The sequence below is a fragment of the Ascaphus truei genome, chromosome 16 (genome assembly GCF_040206685.1).
Source record: "Ascaphus truei isolate aAscTru1 chromosome 16, aAscTru1.hap1, whole genome shotgun sequence".
In the NCBI taxonomy this organism is placed as follows: Eukaryota; Metazoa; Chordata; class Amphibia; order Anura; family Ascaphidae; genus Ascaphus; species Ascaphus truei.
In genome coordinates, this window is record NC_134498.1 from 36410535 (window position 1) to 36429020 (window position 18486).

General features: G+C 43.2%; 1 protein-coding gene across 1 annotated transcript in view; it reads right to left on the minus strand.

Moving 5' to 3' along the window:
* Nucleotides 1–15276, minus strand: part of GPC4 (glypican 4) — a 90877-nt gene extending 75601 nt beyond the window's left edge. The window contains exon 1 of the mRNA XM_075573173.1: nt 14774–15276. Coding sequence (XP_075429288.1) covers nt 14774–14930 — 157 coding nt within the window. The 5' untranslated portion in view covers nt 14931–15276. The remainder of the gene's footprint in view (nt 1–14773) is intronic.
* Between the last annotated feature and the right edge of the window lie 3210 nt (nt 15277–18486).

Sequence of the window (18486 nt, forward strand, 5' to 3'; positions counted from 1 at the left end):
CTGGTAAAACAAGAAGATCCTTTGTTTTACTAGGACACTCCTACTCACGCACTTGCATACTTTTATTAAAATTACCTAATAAGCCTCGGATCGCAGCGAACCAGACAGATTTGGGAATTAAAGTACACATTAAGTTATGGTGGGTAAAAAAAGTGACAAAAATCCTCTACTGTACAGTAAATAAAAATATCACGTTGTGAGCACATTCACATGTCCCAGGCAGGTCTGCAACCCTGTCTTACCCCCCCATAATCTCCTAGTATGCAATGCCTCCACTGCAGACAGGGATTCTGGGAAATGACACGCAAAGGAGAAAAGTGTCATTGTGTGAATTAAAGTAAAAACTCAAAAACATTGTTAGGTGAGAGAGAAAAAAAATGGACAAAAAAAAAAATGGACCAAAAAAAAAAGGTAACTTTATCTTTAAATAATAACATCCAATAAGGACAGACTTGAAAGAATACAGCAAGAGCAAGATTATATTACGGTCAACCCAGCTGGTTCCATGTCCAGCTACAAAGCTTACCCATCAATCCACAGTAGCAACCTTTAGGTCAGTGGACTGAGCCTCTGATTGAGCCACCTGTGCTGAAGCAGGGATATCCTTAAAAGCTGAACCCTTTGGGGGTTCTTGAGGACTGGAATTGAGCACCCCTGCTTCAAGTCACCACTGGGCAAGTATACAGTCGTAGTATCGACAGTCCAAAGAAATGGAATCCACTCCAGCACTGAACATGTTAAAGGACTGAGGAACAAGGACGTTCCAACCCATGATATTTTATGGGGATTGTTAATATTGTTGCTGAAAACAGAAACCTCAGAACAAGGAGCCGGCTCTCCCTGCAACCCATGGGATGTCACTTTCCCAGTAAGGCTTGTAGCAAGCAATGGGGATTCATGAGCCACTGTTTTAGGTGGGTGTAAAAAGAACTACCTACTCGGATTTTAAATTGCTGCAACACTACTATTTTGAGACCCTTAAAGAATATGTAGAAATGCCTTTTGGGAGTTTGCAATGCTGGTAAAATTCCGTACTTGCTACTCACCAGCTTATGGATGTATAGCTTTTTTTTATATAATAGCTATTACATATGGCGCTTTTCTCCCAATGGGACTGAAGGCGCTTCACAATTACAATGTAGTCGTAGTAAGCAGCATTGTACATAGGATTTTCACAAACCCCGTCCCTGCCCAGATGAGCTTACAATCTATGGTTTTTGGCGCCTGATGCAGAGACAAAGTGACTCTATACCAAGGTCACAAGGAACCGACACCAGGAATTGAACCAGTTCCCCTGCTTCAAACTCTGTCGTTATCATCAGTGCCTTGTACTCACTGAGCCAGTAACATAATACACACTAGCAAAATGCGCTTCACGCAGAAGTAGCCCTTTGGGGAAAGGAGTCCGTGTCCTGAAAAGCTCATCACAGCTGTATCCCAGAAAAGCAACAACCTGCAATAATTGAAACTAATAGGAGGCGTTTCGAGACCATTCTGTTGCAGGACTTTGCTGCTCGGCAAATCAAGGACTAATCAGTTATGGACAAGTGCCTGAAATCAGAGTTTGGCTAGCTCTGTAATCCATGCTGCAAATGACTGTTTCAATTGTGTCTGCGGAACATCCCATCCTTATCAGAGCAGCTTCGACAATCGGTAATAATTTGACAATAAATTGGATGGAATGGACCAAGCACTTAATCTGGTGTGAATAGCTCCGCTTCCTCTGAAGTGCCTGCCGATGAAAACTACACTCCCACTCCAACTGGACAACTGAAAGCAGTTACTGTTAACCACATGCAGTTAGCTAGGACTCTAAAATCCTTCCTAATCAAAGAAAAGGCTGCCTTGAAAATGTGATGCAGGGAGCAGGTCATTCATATATCCATGAAGTGCCTAACTAATCATTCTCCAAGAGGGTACCCACATGGGTCATAAGGCTTAAAAAGATAAAGTAGTGATTGATTTGTGCCTCTAGAACAAGGGGGCAACCTCCAGTCTTCAAGGGCCACGAAAAGTACAGGTACTGGTGCCTCAATCAGTGGCTCAGTCTTTGACTGAGCCACAGATTGAGGCACCAGTACCTGTACTTTTCTCAGTCTTTGACTGAGCCACCTGTGCTGAAGCAGGGATATCCTGAAAACCTGACTTGTTGGCGGCTGTTGAGGACTGGAGTTGCCCAGCCCCTGCTCCAGTAGTAAAAAAAACACAAAATGAAATGCTTAGGGATGCAACAATGCACACAAGACATTTGTGGAGTAAAGAGCAAGACTTAAGTGGCGAGCTCGTGAAATAAACAAAGCCCCAAACTCCAATGGGAGTTAGGAAAACAGAGCAATGAATGGAGATCCCAATGTGAATAGAACGCCTGAGTGGATATAGAAAAGGTAAGAAAAGGAGGTGAACAGTCTGCAGCGGCAATGGCCAGAGCAGAACAATATACAACAAGGTTCAACAGCAACATGTCCTTTACAAGAGCGCATGGAAGTTACTTACACCCCGATAAAGCCTCCAAGTTACACCCGACATAGAAAGTAACTTATTGCAATTACAATGTAGATGACAATATTGGAACTTTATTTTCGTCAAAACTCGTTTTCCATAAATGTATAGGAAACCCTTCTTGTAACCAAATTGCTTTCCGGGCTTATTTTTCAGGCCCAAGATAAGAAAAAAAAGGACACGCGATTTCTGGCATGACAGCCCACTCAAAAAGCCAACGTATGGCAGCGTTGTGGAACTATATTTGTTCTGGATCACGCTGCACTCTAATGCGAAGTGCTATTTTCACTTGCTCACATGTTGCGTTTCAAAAACTGGGCAGAGATAGAGGTTCATAAGTTAGGAGTTTAGAACAGCTCACAGATCAAACATTGGCCCTGCCATTTCAGAAGGTTTGGCTCAATGTCAGTGATGTACTTTCCATCGATAGACACATTTTGATACACACCAAGTTGTTGCCCCCACGTGAAGCAAAATATTTATAAATATTTTATTTTTTTTTAGAAAGTTTCACAAAAATGTATAAGAATGTAGAATATGATAAATATTTTAAGTCCAACACTGGCCATGCTCTGAATCCGAAAAAGAGGTATGAGGACGATAAGCCTGGGGCAAGTTTGCTCAATGAATATGCAGCAATAACTCAAACTTTCTGGCTTTGCACCAACAGTCAAAATATAGCTAACCCTCCGGGTGTGATCAATGGCTCCCATAACTCAAAACATTCTCCCGCCCCCCCGTGATTCAACGATAACCCGATTTATTTCGTTTGGAAGCAAAGCAGCTCATTTTATTGCTCACGTAACTTCATATCACAAGATTGGGTTGATTTACAGTCAATTGCCCTGTTTGAGAAGCCGTGAAATGGCATTCCCCTTATTTGGGAAGATTTGGGGCTTCTTCATAGGAATGGAGCCTAAAATCATCCTGGGCATTGAGAAGACAGCTTGACACCGAATGCCCCTGTCACTTAAGTGTTTCCTAACTTGTGATCTAGTGAGTGTAACCAACACTGCTCATTTAAACATACACATTGTAATTTGTAGTATTTTATACCTTGTAAAATTATATGATCTACAATAGGGGTGGCCAACTCCAGTCCTCATGGCCACCAACAGGTCAGGTTTTCACAATATCCCTGCTTCAGCACAGAAATATCTTGAAAAACATGACCTGTTGGTGGCCCTTGAGGACTGGAGTTGGCCACTCGGGACCTACAATAACACTATTAGCTTTAAATGACAAATGTTCCTTGTGACATTTACAGGGAGCTGAGGGAGGCAAGTTCACTGCTCAACTTTTCTGGATTAAAAAAAAAAAAATCTCCATTTACCTGAAACCAATGAGGAAAAGGATTAGCAGATGGAACGCTTCTAGGGGTCGGAATGGAAAATGTACTTCTGCTTAATTACATGGAAACACCGCATTAGCTTTTTAAGAGCAGTTTTTCCCCTTCACAGAACAATAGTCAAAATGACACATTTGATCAACCTTCAATCAAGATTGAATAACCGGGTTTGCACATCAAGCTCATGAGAATTACCCAACATGATGATCCTAAAAGTGGGGGGGGAAAAAAAATAATAATAATTCACAGGCTTGCCTCAACATAATGACTAAATTATAATTACAAGAGGTATATGCCAAGACGTAATCCATGTGCATGGTGTGTGTGCAACGTTACAGGTTCCATGAACTGTTTATTGTACATGCCTCATGTGTCAGTCCAATGGATAGTGGACTTTAGTTTATAGGAGGTTTGGCTCAGTGAGTAAAGGCACTGACTAAATAATGACATTGAGTTTGAATTGGGGGGATCTTGGGCCAATTCCTGGTGTCAGCTCCTTGTGACCTTGGGCAAGTCACTTTATCTCCCTGTGCCTCAGGCACCAAAAATAGATTGTAAGCTCCATGGGGCAGGGACGGTGTTACAATTCCTGTGCTGCGTACCACGCGCTAGACTGTAATTGTGAAGCGCTTTGAGTCCCAATGGGAGAAAAGCGCTATATGAAAAAGTTATTATATAAGTTACCATATAGCAGTGTTGATTCAACCATTATCCAAAATGACTAGTCTTTGATTTTTACTGCAAGATATAAAAACAAAAAAAAAAAACGCTTGGTGATTCCAAATAGCTTTAATAAAAAGTAAAAATATGCACAACCAGTAGTGAAAGATTCAAGCAAAACTAGCACTTCAATGTCTCTGGAAATCTAGGACAATGGGGAATGAGCAGTTGAACATGAATTCAATATACTTTCATCAAAGGCCGCGTTTATAGTGCCGGCGACACTAGCGAAAGTTAAACTTTCGTTTTAAGCGACGTCGCTGGCGACAAGGCCAGTGATGTCACGAAGGGGACGGGCAGTGCTCTCTGATTGGTTTAGAGACAGTCACAGGTGGCGACTGTCTCTAAAAATTCAAATTTACCCGGCTGCAAAATTTTTGGTCAGTGGATTTGGTTTGGAGGGATGTCGCGTCGCCAGGCAATATAAGCGCAGCCTAAAACAACTGTATACTCCTTTAGTAAAAGAGAAAAGATAGGTGCACTCACAAATGGGGTGAAGAGCTGCCAAAGGGTTGGGGTATAGCTAAGCCAGGGAAGAAAGCTGACGGCACACCCGTGGTCTTGGCAAAAAAATAAAAACGTTTTATTAGTGCAAAAGTACACGGATCAATGTTTCGGTCCTAGTGGGCAGTCCACCCTAGGGCCAAAACGTTGAAGCCTTGCACTTTTTCCCTACTTAAACATTTCTTTTTGCCAAGGCCACTGGCGTGTCGCCACCTTTCTTCCCAGGAGTTACTCCTTTCATAAAACAGGTGTGCGCTGAACCATCCCAAATAGTCAAGAAGGGAGCACTGCCGCCGACTCTTACAAGACAACCTGTGCAGAGCAGCCAGAAGGCGACTCCAGGATTTCCTTGTGCAAAATAATTGAACGTTATGTAAATCACAATCATCTGAAATTTAAGAAATTTCACAACGCACCATTATATTCCCAGGCAGGTTAAACAGCGCCACAGCCATTACGTGGGGAGAGAAAATAGTAGTTGGTTTGAATGTTTTGCTATAACTCCTGCTCCCACCTCCACACACAAAAAGTGTGTTCATACTGTCAGCACAAACAGCTCCAAACAAGACACCACGCAGGATTGGACCAGAAAGAGATTACATAGAAGAGAAACAGGATGGATCGTTCTATACTTTCCAATTATATAGTTGGAGACAAGCTGAAAACGTACTAAGAAATCAGGCCAGACAGCAAAACATGTAACAGTTAAGAAAGGCCTCGGGTTGTTACCGACAATATGTATCCATAAATAATTACTGGCCTGCACTGTACCTTGCAATTTAGCAGGAAGTGTCTAGTTCGGGGGGTAGTCATCCCCAGCCCCTCAAGAGCTACCGACAGGTCAGGTTTGCAAGATATCCCTGCTTCAGCACAGGCGGCTCAATCAACCTGTGCTGATGTAGAATATCCTGAACACCTGACCTGTTGGTAGCTCTTGAGAATTGGCGTTGCCCACGCCTGGTCTAGATCATTATTTAAGAGTTGCAGCCTGCATGTGAATAAAAGAAGGGAGCGGAAAAAAAACAAAAAAAACAAAAAAAACAGTCGCTTAAAAATCAATGAACATATGTGCCAACCGCGAGCAGACGCGCCGGAATAACGCCTTTGTAGCACATATCAATGTGTCGCTGAACACAAAAACACCAAATGTGCTTTCTGACTGGATTAAACTGCACTACAAAAGCTACTGTTATTTTTGCATATCTATAATCTCTGATTAGCATTAGCACAGAAGGGAAGAGGCGTTAAATGAGAAGTGTAATAAACATGACACCCCCCCCAAAAAAAACATGAATATGTACATAGTGTATCCATGAGAAGCACACGCTGAAATTCCTACTGCAGGGTGTTTCAACTTAGCCATATGTGCTGGAGTCAGGTTTTCAGAATGTTCCTGCTTCAGCACAGGCTGGTTCAACTGAGCCACTGTGAGCCACCTGTGCTGAAGCAGGGATATCCTGAAACCCTGACCTGTTGGCGGCCCTTGAGGACTGGAGTTGGCCACCCCCTGCGCTGAAAACCCACCAGCTCCTTTTCAGATTCACAACAAACATTCTCTGCCAGTGTTTGCAAGAATTGAAAAACGTGTAAAACCGTCGAAAACCAGGATAAGGTTCTACACACAACACAAAAATAAAGAATTTTCTCACGCCAATATGAAATTGGGATCATGGTTACGACAGCCAAACAATGCAATGGTGTACATTAAAGGAGCAAATCTTCCCCCCCCCCCCCCCCCCCCCCCCCCCCCAGAAGTCTGTATAAGTGTAACTCCATGTTAGTATCTTGCCCTGAGCATGTCCAAACTCCCTCCCCCCCTTCCCCGTTTTTTTTTTTTTTTTTTTACCTGTTACAGATTATTTTCCTAACCTCTGGCGTTACTATGGCCATCTTTAGACGGCACTGGGCTCTGGAGAGAGCTTCATTTTAACCTCCCTGACACTTATTTCAAACGTTTTTATCTCCTTAACGGAGGGTCAGGTTTAAAAAAAAAAAAAAAAATGCAAGACGTGTTGGAAATGGCAAGGGGATATGTTATAGTAAAAAATAATATGCAGGCAGGATGCACTTGGGTAATGTATAATGGCACAAAATAGAGTCTCTATACCACCACATACGCTGTGTAGCGAGTGCATACAATTGGATCTCTAGCTCACTCCACTTTTGGAAGGATTCACCGGTTTGTTCCATTAATACATTTTAAAAAAAAATTAAAAAGAAGAATAGACAGAAACCTCTGCCATGTGCCTTCCCCGTGTCACAGTACCAGTTTGATCATTGGTTCCAAAAGCCAGGGGTCATACTGGCAACCTCCTTGTGCATCCATTACTGGACATGCTGCGAAAGGTTCTGTTCCAGGGCAGACTTGCAAGCAAAATACAGATTTAAAAAAAATATATATATATATATATATAAGGACCTTTTAGGAAAACGTGAATAGTCATGATGTGAAGGCACAAAAATACACTGCAAAAAAAAAAAAAATAACAGATTAGTGAAGGTACTTGTGAGCAAATTCATTTCAGGGCACGTCACTGGCGAAATTAATATATGCACATCTGAAACGCCAAGCAACAGTGAAGATGACTCCTGGTTGGGTATTTGCCTGGGTCTGTCTGAGTTGTGACAGTGTCCGAGACTTTAATGAATGCCTCGACCACTCTGCATTTTTGAGCCATTCAGTCATGCATTTTTGCTATTGTCGAATGTGGCGCGAAATTGCACTGTGTGAGCTGAAGCCCTCGGTGGTCTCCCAAGGATTCCAGCTTTCCCTTTGTTCTGAAGGAGAATGCCGTCCAGTAGGTCATTCAAAAAATGGCAAGAAAAGCAGCAGCAGACTTGAGGGGGGGGGGGGGGGGGAGATTGGGGTTGAAACAAAAAGAATAAAAATGTTGTGTGTGCGAACACATTAGCAACCATTTCCTACAGCCAGCCACACCGACAAGTCATTTGGGTCGATGAGTTTCCTTTAAAGTTGTAGTTCAAGCAATATCCTATATGTGTTTATTTTTTTAAAATAAATCCGTTCTGCACTATGAGAAAATACTTGTAGCATTTAAAAAAAAAAAAAAAAAAACAAACAATTTAAAAAACATTTTTAATGTATTCTAATGTAACAAGCATTTTTCTTCCAATAGCAGCCATTTACAGAGTCACATCTCCTTCCCCTTCTGAAACAGCAACACCTTTTCGAGACCTGCCCTCTCTAGCAGTGAACCAATTGAATCTAGTGCCTGCCTGGTCACATGATCTTCCTCATGGAACTTTGGCTGTCAGTGCAGCAGAAGAAGACCCAAGATGCATTTAGCATCTTCAGCGATCGAAACGATCGGCAACTTAGCTAATCACTTTATTGATGTTTTAACGACCGCTTGAACTGCAGCTTTAACTAGCAAGATCCACGACTGTGTTCGCATATTTGGCATCATAGTAATAAACAGCCCAGCTACATATTAATGGGTTTAATTAGCCAGAAGAACAAATTAAGCAGGGGGTCTCAACTCCAGACCTCAAGGGCCACCAACAAGTCAGGTTAAGGCTATCCCTGCTTCAGCACAGGTGGCTCAAGACAGCCATCTGTGCTGTAGCAGGGATATCCTGAAAACCTGATCTGTTGGGAGGTTCCTTGAGGACTGCAGTTGAGACTCCCTGCAATAGAGAATTGATCACAAGGAAATATTTTGTGTAAATTATACAAAAAGGCTTGTGTGTGCATTTGTTTTTTGTTTTTTAATTAAATGCTGAGACATGACAAACTGGTATAAGCCCCTTTTCTTCCCTTGAAATGATAATTATTTTTAATGCGAGGACTCAGCGTTTAATAAAACATCTTGCACAGGAGCGAAGCCACCGACTCCAGACAAGTAAATACCAGATATTTTCCAAGAGGCTCAATTGAGGCTTTATGAGCAGGGAAGACGGCAAAAGTTTCCAGTGCTTACACATCCCCGCCATGAAGGGAATTATCCAAAATATTACTGAAAAGGGTACACTGCTCTGTTAGACAAGGATTTCCTGAGCAACAACTGCAGTCAGCACAATATGTCCATACTGCAGAAGCCAAAATCGCTAGCTGCCGCCACCCAGACTTAACTCTGATTCCCAGGTGAGTGTGAAGAGTTTTAAGGTTGTCAAATATGTTAACATTACACATTAAAATTGCTAACATAGAGGTTACACAAGAACAACGTGTACCCATTTGGATTTTCAGTTAACAAACAAGGGTGGGAATACAGGAGGTGATAGAAACTGTAAATCATTAAACTTTTTTTTTTGCTAGACTAACTAAAAATGCCACTTCTGATGCATTCGCGTGTCTCAGGCGGGTCTGCAACCCCGTCTTTCCCCATTATCGCTTGGCAAACTGTGCTTCCACTGCAGCAAGGGATTCTGGGTAATGAGAAAAATAGTGCGAGAGTTGCACTTAGAATGTACCCCTATGTATAGAAAAGAGGCCTTTTTTTAGCCGTAAATCTCCATGCAAGTCAATGGTGATTTTTGTTTTGCCAATAACAGCCTAAATGGCAGATATACAGTAGAATAAGTCCCTTAAGTGCTCGACTCTACAATAAAGAAAAATATCACTTCTGAGCACATGCACATCTCAGACAGGTCTGCAGCCCTGTCTTTCCCCCATTATGTCTTAGCATACAGTGCTTCCACTGCAGCCAGGGATTCTGGGTAATGACATGCAAATGAGCACACACAGTGTCACCTTTAACTTCTTATCCATTTTAATATGGATCCCTATAGCGTATGCCTGCCACACTATACAGCGTTTTCGGCACAGCCTGGGTTAAAGAAGTGTACAGCCAGCTTACTCTATAATCAGAGAGAGATCTGGCAAACAGACCATATTGTAAAAGGTCTAAATGACTTTGTTAGCAGACTAATGAACCCTAATGCAACATAGCCAAGTCAGACGTTGGTGTAAACACTGCAGACGTGCACAATACGATCCTGGTTGCCTTTTAACTTTTGACAACGAAAGAACTAACTCAATCAGTCTGCCTACCCTCCATAAGCACAGATGATTAAACAGACGAGAAAAACACATTGTAACTTTTAAAAAGGGGGGGTTTTATGAACCGCATTCCCAAATAAAGTCGAGCCCAGTGCGTCTCAACTTCGGCTGGGGGGCCCACTGCGCCTACCACAGACGTGATCAGCGCCCCCCCTATTCAGCCCAAATGCTTTAGATATGATCAATTGTTTCCAAATCCTTCTGTAAACTCCTTGTATAATTTGTCTTGATTTGCATCAATTCACTTACTGACTTACAAGGGGCCTGAAAGAAAGAGGTAGGGGAAAAAAAGCAACTCACAAAAGGAAGAATTTGGCAAGTAACTCCTGGTTTAAAAAAAAAAAAAAAAAACACACAACACCTTAAGAGGGGGGGGGATATAAAGGGTTGCTTTTCTCTCCCTAGATTAGCCTTTCTTCATTTGCATGACCATCTCCAAACAAAGGAGATTAAGATTTCCTGTAATCATTCTTTTCAGAAGTCTTTAATTGCATTTGAAATTTACCCTCTGGCTAAACAAAAATCTCGTCACAAAATACCACTCTTCCAGGGGCGGTAGAAAGCTTTAAAAAAAAAAAAAATAGAACATCGCGTTTAGTCTCAGTACAAATGCCACCATAATTAAAACAACCTTCCCAGTGAAATCACTTCCAAACTCCTTTTTTTGTGTGTGCGCGCGCGCTCTTAGCATTGGTTAAATGCACATTTTTCTCATTCTGAAGTTGCAAATATCTCTGTGTGGCTCAGATCAGATTTCGCTGTTGGAAAGTCAGCAGTGCTGGCTTCATTCACTGGGACAGACAAAAGCAGTGGGGGAGGGGGGGAGGGTTGTGTGCAACCTTTAGGGGGATCCCGAAGCAAGGCCAGAAAGCAGAGAGAGGGCACAAAGAGGGTCATTTAAAGATCACCGCTCCCAGCAGCTCTCTGTTGCTAAACAGGCTACTAAGTGTGACTGTAGCATACTTTTTTTTGGGGGGGGGGGGGCGACCTCGTTGCAGACAGCAGCGAAGCAACGGTCCTATCGAGGTGACTGAAGCGTCAACTTTTGTGGAGATTTAAACTAGTGCAGGAGTGGCCGACTTCAGCCTGCAAGGGCCACCAACAGGTCAGGTTTTCAGGAGGTCCCTGCTTCAGCACAGGTGGCTCAATCAGTGGCGTAGTCTGATTGAGCCACCGGGGGTTGAAGCGCAGGGATATCCAGACCTGTTGGTGGCCCTTAAGGGCTGGAGTTGACCCACCCCCCCCACCCCCCCGGCCTAGAACGTGCGGCAGATTTAAAGGGACCGGAAATTTTCTTTCCTGCCACCGCGCCCCTTCCATTACCGCCACGAGAGAGACACGTGCTTATGGACGTTTACAACGGTGCAAACCACATGGTAATTACCAGAAAATGGCAACGCTGATACGCCAGGGGGAATGAGGAAGGCCGAAATCAAAGCGAGATCGAGCACCAAGGAAGTTCAGTTAGTTGGAGATATGGAAATTACAGTTGGGAGACATTAACGGATGTTCCTGCAACGCCTAAGCACAATTAACAGTATGTTCTGCTCTGTGCAAACAGAACTTCTTCCTGTCAAAAGACTGCAAACACACAGAAGGGTAAAGAGAAACATGCACACTATTAACGCAATTAAAATGCATCAATGAATTAAGATTACCATTTTGTGCTAGGTATTTATAGGACGGTCTGTTAGGAAAAATACATTGGCATATCAATTATATTGGCACTGCAGGGCAGAGTGAACAATTACAGCGCTGTTTGAAGGGTATAGCGAGGAAATACCACTTGGATTGTCAGCTCTGGGGGGGCAGGGATTTCCTTTCCTATTGTCCGATTGTGTATGTTGCACTTGTTGTATTAGAATTCCCTGTAATGTATGTCTTGTAAAGCGCACTATATAAAGATATAGTGACACAGTGAGGAGGGTTTGAAGGGAAAGTGGGAGGTATCCCGGTAAGAGGTTTGTCCAGCTCATGTATTAATCTGGGAGACAGGAAGCAGAGATATGTGGGGTGATCTTAGATGGTAGGTACTTGTGGTGGAGGGAGCACATTATTTAGTTACATATGTTTACAACACTGATCATTGTGCACTGTGTATTGAAGGATACGTTTGACAGTACTATTACCCTTCTATTATGCGCACATTAAATAAAAGGTACTGACATTAATGCTGCTAACTCCATCAAAAATATTTATGAAATAGCATAAGGCAAAACTGGAGCTCCAACATGAGTGGCACAGCCCAAAATGACCTTTACATTTGTGTAACTTGACTATCTGCCCACTTCCAAGACTATCCATAAATGACCCCCTGTCTGATCCCTGTAGGGGGGGGGGGGGGGGGGGACAGGTTTCCAAATACTGCGCAAACTCCTATGAATTGAACAGAGCTGTAGACGGCCCACTAAAGGCTACACGGATCAGATTTTAAACGCTCTTGCATGAAACGTGCTGCAAACCACGCGTGGAAAAATGACAGCCAGGGTCCTAGAAAATAATTTCCTCTGTAGCCCCAATTAAAGAAATAAAGAGAATTTATATCATCCGTAGACAACGCCATAGATGTCTATGGGCCTGCAAAGGCTTCATGCCACATGGAGAAGGGCAGGTTTCCATTCCCTGAATACCCGGAGGCAACAATTCTCTGCTGTATTATTATTATTATTATTATTATTATTATAACTCCAGGCCACAAGCTGCTTCCTCCCCCCCCCCCCCCCACCCACCCCCACAGGCCAGGTTTTCAGGATCTCTCTGCTTCAGCAGAGGTGGATCAATCATCCCATGCGGCTCAATCAGATTGAGCCACCTATGTTGAAGCAGGGATATCCTGAAAACCTGTCCTGTTTGGGGGGGGGAGAGAAAGAGGGGCGGCTTGAGGACTGGAGTTGAGCACCCCCTGTTATACTGTACTAAACGTGCCAGGCGGCCCTGCAGCATAATGCTGAAGGAAGACAGACAAATTTGTCTTATACACAACCCCTGATATTGAAGGGGTTCAGATATATATATACAATAAAAAAAAAGTAAATAATAATAATAACCTCCTCCCTATTGTTGTTTGTCTTTACCTACATGTACTCTTTGTTATACAATGTATTATTCTCCCACATTGTACTACGCTGCGGAATGTCAGCGCCATGCATATACAAGAGACAATAACAATGGGAAAAAAAAAAAAAGTAGTTTCAGAACAATAGTCACAGGTAACATGCACTACGACAGCATATGGGAGAGTTCGATATGGTTCAAAACACCCCTAGAAGTGGATCATTAATCAAACTTTGCAGCTGGAAAGAACACCGGAATGAATCACACTTTTATCCCTTTCATTTTAAACAAAATAAAAACATTTCTTAGCAAGATGATTTTTCTTTGACAAAACCCTGGTGCTAGTTACGCCAAGTAACTCAATCTCGTGAAGGCGTGATCGAAACGCGATGGTACACGGGGTTAAGTAGAACTGCTTTTTAATGTTGTAAAAGTGTAGAACTGCTTTTTAACGTTGTAAGTGTGTCACACAAAAATAGCAAACATTTGCGGCAAAAATAAGTGGAATAACTTTCCTTTTTTTTTTTAATCATAAATATACAGAACTGAGTGTGTGTATAATGTTCAAATATAATATAATAATTATGAAAAATATATATATATATTTTTATAAATCCAAGGCTTTAACGTGAAACTTTCCCCTATACACAGTGACAGCTGTGCGTTCCCAGTAATGTTTGGGAGTATGATGACAGCAATCAGTGTTGAGTAAAACTTTGCAGTCTCCATATATAGGAATCTTTCACAAAAGGTCTCGTGGTGCCTATTCTTTATGGAGAAAAAAAAGTCTCCTTAGGTCACCTATAGTTACACCATTAAAGGAAATCCAATCAGGAACAACCGGTGCCCAGCCAAAAATGGAGCAACATTAGGACCTAGTGACCAAGATGATATGTTTTTTTATTAATAAATAAACTATAGATAAGTAGTGCTGGCAAATCCTCTAACGCGTTTCGCACTTGGAGTGCTTTACCCTATTAACCCTGTCCATGTAGAACAAGTTAACCCCTTCCCAGCCAGCGTAGCTGTGCAATGTTGACCTCTGTAGCAGCGAAGGGGTCCCCAGAATCTCCTACAACCCCAGCACAGGGACATTTCTTTGGGGGGGTGTGTTGGGGGGATGGGGCGGGGGAGAGCAGGGCTGCAGTTAACCCCTTCAGTGGCAAAGAGAGCCCTGCTATGGCCAGCATTTGTAACACTGCCAGATGGTTCCTGCTACATGTACCAGTATACTGCAGACACACTGAGCCCCTTCCCCAATACTAAAACATCCCGTTTGTCCGAATTAAATGGAACTGTCACCGAAGGAGTTAAACACGAGAGCAGCAGCCAGCGATATACTGGACGAGATCCTATATATTAAAGAGGGGGGTGGGAGATATATGAGATAGTAAGCTCTTTGCGGCAGAAAACTAGTGTCTCAACTTCTATGCAACATGTTTGGATGTTTTCCTCCCTACCATGTTTTACTGCGCTACGGATTACGTTGGCGCCATACAGGGATAATAATACAAAAACGTAGTGGTACCCAGTACACCCACACAAAAGCATCCCCCCCCTTCACCCCACACGCACTCACACTCACACTCACATGGCACTCACACTCACATGACACACACACTCACCATTGATTTCGTGGTACGGAACATCGTTCTGGTTGAAACCCTTGGAAATGTAAAGTGTCCGAACCTCCGAGCAACTCGTGGCCAGCTCAGCCCACACCCCGGCCAGGCAGCACACTGCTAAAGTGCAAAGCAGGGCAGGCAGAACCGTCTCGCCCATGGCGAGCGCCGGACACAGAGAGCTGGGGGACTCGCTACAAAGTATCACTCAGCTCCCCCAGTGCCGCTGGTCGCCCGCAGGGAGTCCCGGAGCCCCGTGTCCTCTCTCGCCTGCGCGTCCCCGGGTGGCTGCGGAGAGGCTCAGGAGAAAGTTCTCAGTGCTGGGGGAGGGGGGGAGCCCGTGGTGGTGCAGCCGCCGCCGCCTCCTCCTCCTGGTTGATTGGCCGCAGAGCTGCGCTGGCTGTTACCCTCACCTCCCCGCCAGGCTTCGGGCCGGAGCTGCAGTGAGGAAGGAGCTGGGCACGGGGCGCACGGGGAAAGCAGGAGGCTGGGGCGCATGTGCACAGCGGGTGGAAGAGGAGCTGGGACAGGAATGCAGACACTGAGAGGGAGGGGCTCAGGGTGCTATGCTGTGACTTGGTTAACCCCTTCACTGTTTAACTAAGTTGCTATCTATCTATCTATCTATCTATCTATCTATCTATCTGTGTGTGTATATAGTTATATATAAAGATAGTTATATATATATATTTTTTTTTTTTTTCTATTTACTTTCTGTAATATATATATATATTAAAAATACTACTGTTTTTAAGTAATCCTTGCTTCATTCATTGTAACATCGCCGGAAGAAGAGATCAGTGTATCTCGAAAGCTCGCACAAATAAAAGCATTTCGTTAGCCACAGAACGGTATCATCTATTTATTTTTTGATTATATATATATATATATATATATATATATATATATATATATATATATATATTTTACAGAAAGTAAATAGAAAAAAAAAATATTTATATAAATATATATGTAACACCGCCGGAAGAAGAGATCAGTGTATCTCGAAAGCTCGCACATATGCATTTCGTAAGCCATTATATATATATATATATATATATATATATATATATATATATATATATATATATATATATCCTGCTTTGCCATTGAGACCAACCTCACACTGATGATATCCATCAAGGTTGAAACATGTCTGTGAGTGGGTTTAATGGCTTTGCATCTCATCCCAGCCTCTGTCTAAAAGCTGTGTTTTAAACAGCATGCATTGGCTTTAGGATTGGCTTGTGTAATATGAGCATGAGACAAAAGGTGGCACTGAGTGCTCATTTGCATGTCATTTCCCAGAATCCCTTGCTGCAGTGGAAGCGCTGTATGCTGGGTGACAATGGGGAAAGACAGGGTTGCAGACCTGTCTAAGACATGCAAATGAACATACAGTAATATTTACAGTTGCTATATATATATATATATATATATATATATATATATATATATATACACAGTGTTCGACAAACCTATACATTTGCTCACCCCGGGCGAGTGGATTTAACATCGTGGCGAGCTCCTATTGGCCCAAGCAGCACACGTGTGGTACTAGGTGGCGAGTAGATTTTTTTGTTCGGCGAGTAGATTTTTTGGTGATTTGTCGACCACTGTATATAAATGTAAATACAACTGTATGCTCATCTGCATGTCTTAGGCAGGTCTGTATATATGGGAAAGGTGGGTGGAAGTGCGCTACTAAAAATCAACCTATAAATTATATCACACAAAACCCAAGTGAGATGGTGAAAAGATAGTGAAATAAATAAAAAAAATATTACAAATTACGTGATCCTAATCGTCAAGAGCGTCTGGAGCTGTACAGACAGGGGTGGCTCAAACACCCCCTAAACTAAGGCAGAAAAAAACGCAAATACAGCGCAAGACGCTCATAGTGCATTAAATAAAATATTATTAAGTCAACACAATACACAGTAGGTAATCTGCGTACATCAGATAAGAATTATGCCAGCATTTCAAGGGATATCGTTACCCAAACACCAGACCAGGATCGGATCAGGTCTCTCCCGCACGGTGTCATCTGGTGAACCCACAGGTGGAGTGGGTCAAGGGTCATCACGGTAAAGCCCAAGGCAGGTATCCAAAGATGTAGCCATGGACTAGCTGTTGATAAAAGTCCCAAGGAGTGCAGATGTGCTGCTGGTATATCGCATGGGAGTCCTCTCATCAGATGGTGCAAAGAATCAGGAACTCTGCGGATCAATCTCCCGTTACTACACAGTACGGCCGCCTGATGTCACCACGCTGCGACTCAGGAGCTCGCGGGCCGCGCGTCTCAATTCTACCCGATCTCGGGTCCCGGCGGTGTTAGCAGGATGTCTCTAGGTCACAGAGATCTTCAGTGGTATCTTTATCCAACGCGTTTCGAAACCAGGAGTGGTTTCTTCATTCTAGGTTTTGTTCTTGTCCTTACCCCAACATTGTACTGCGCTGGGGAATGTGTTGATGCCACCTCAATAAAATATGATACTCTGTATATAAATGATTTCAATGCACGTTTAACCCTGAACATGCTGGAAATACTTAATTGTCAGTACAGATATAGATAAGCTGTAGGTCCCAGAACCCCATCAGGGATAGAAGTTTTGGCAATGCATTGCAAAGAAAGCAATTTCCAGCTGGCGTTTGTAGAGAGGAAGCAGGCATCTTTAATCCTGTCAGGGTTGGAGAAGCTGGCATCTATTGCAAAGCACAATCTTAAAACAATACATTACGGCCTAAAAACCTCATATATTGGATTTGCAATAAAATATATGTTTTATAAATAGCATTCACGTGTCAGGCTCCACCAGCTTATCTCTTTCTCTGCTAGAACTATGCGTTACTGGCACGTCATAAAACCATGTTTATGGTTTGGAAGCAAAAGGTGGCACTGTGTGCTCATTTGCATGTCATTTCCCAGAATCCCTTGCTGCAGTGGAAGTGCTGTGTGCTGGGTGATAATGGTGAAAGGCGGGGTTGCAGACCTGTCTAAGACATGCAAATGAGTATAAAGTAAAATGTCCATTTGCTATATGCTTTGCTGTGGAGGGTTTTTGTCACTTTTTTTTACCCACCATAACTTAAGTGTGTGTGTGTGTGTGTGTGTGTGTGGTGTTTGGCTTAGATCAAGGCGATATGAATGCTCCTCTCGGCCTGCACAGCTATGACCAAATGCAGTACTATCCTATCTGGGGCTTCAGTAGGAAAGGTCTGTGGCAAGCATTTGGCCCTCTAGCTCGTTGAGAGGTGGTGTCCAGGCCCCGGACCACAGAACCCCTGAGCCTTCGGGCTAAGGGGGGATGGCATTCGAACAACCAGCCCTTCGGGGCTGGGGTGCACCTGCACAACCCTCGAAAGAGGGGTGATGATGCGAACTCCCTTGCGGAGAGACGGATGTCCTGAATCCTAACAGAGGAAGGCATCAATGTCCCTGGAGACCTAGGCTTTCGGGCTGAAACCTTCAGGGAAACTGTGTTCTGAGGGCGGGTCTGACTTCGGTTGGATAGTCCAAAGGCATGCTCCCGAACCACTGAAGTGGTTTGGGACCCGATGAGCGAGAGGGTGCAACCCTCTCGGGGAAAAAAAAAAAATGTGTGTATGTGTGTGTGTGTGTATATATGTATATAATGTATACTGTCAGCTAATGTTGTATATGTGTGACAATTGAAGTAGTAGTGATGTATGATTTTGCTCACACTGATGTCCCG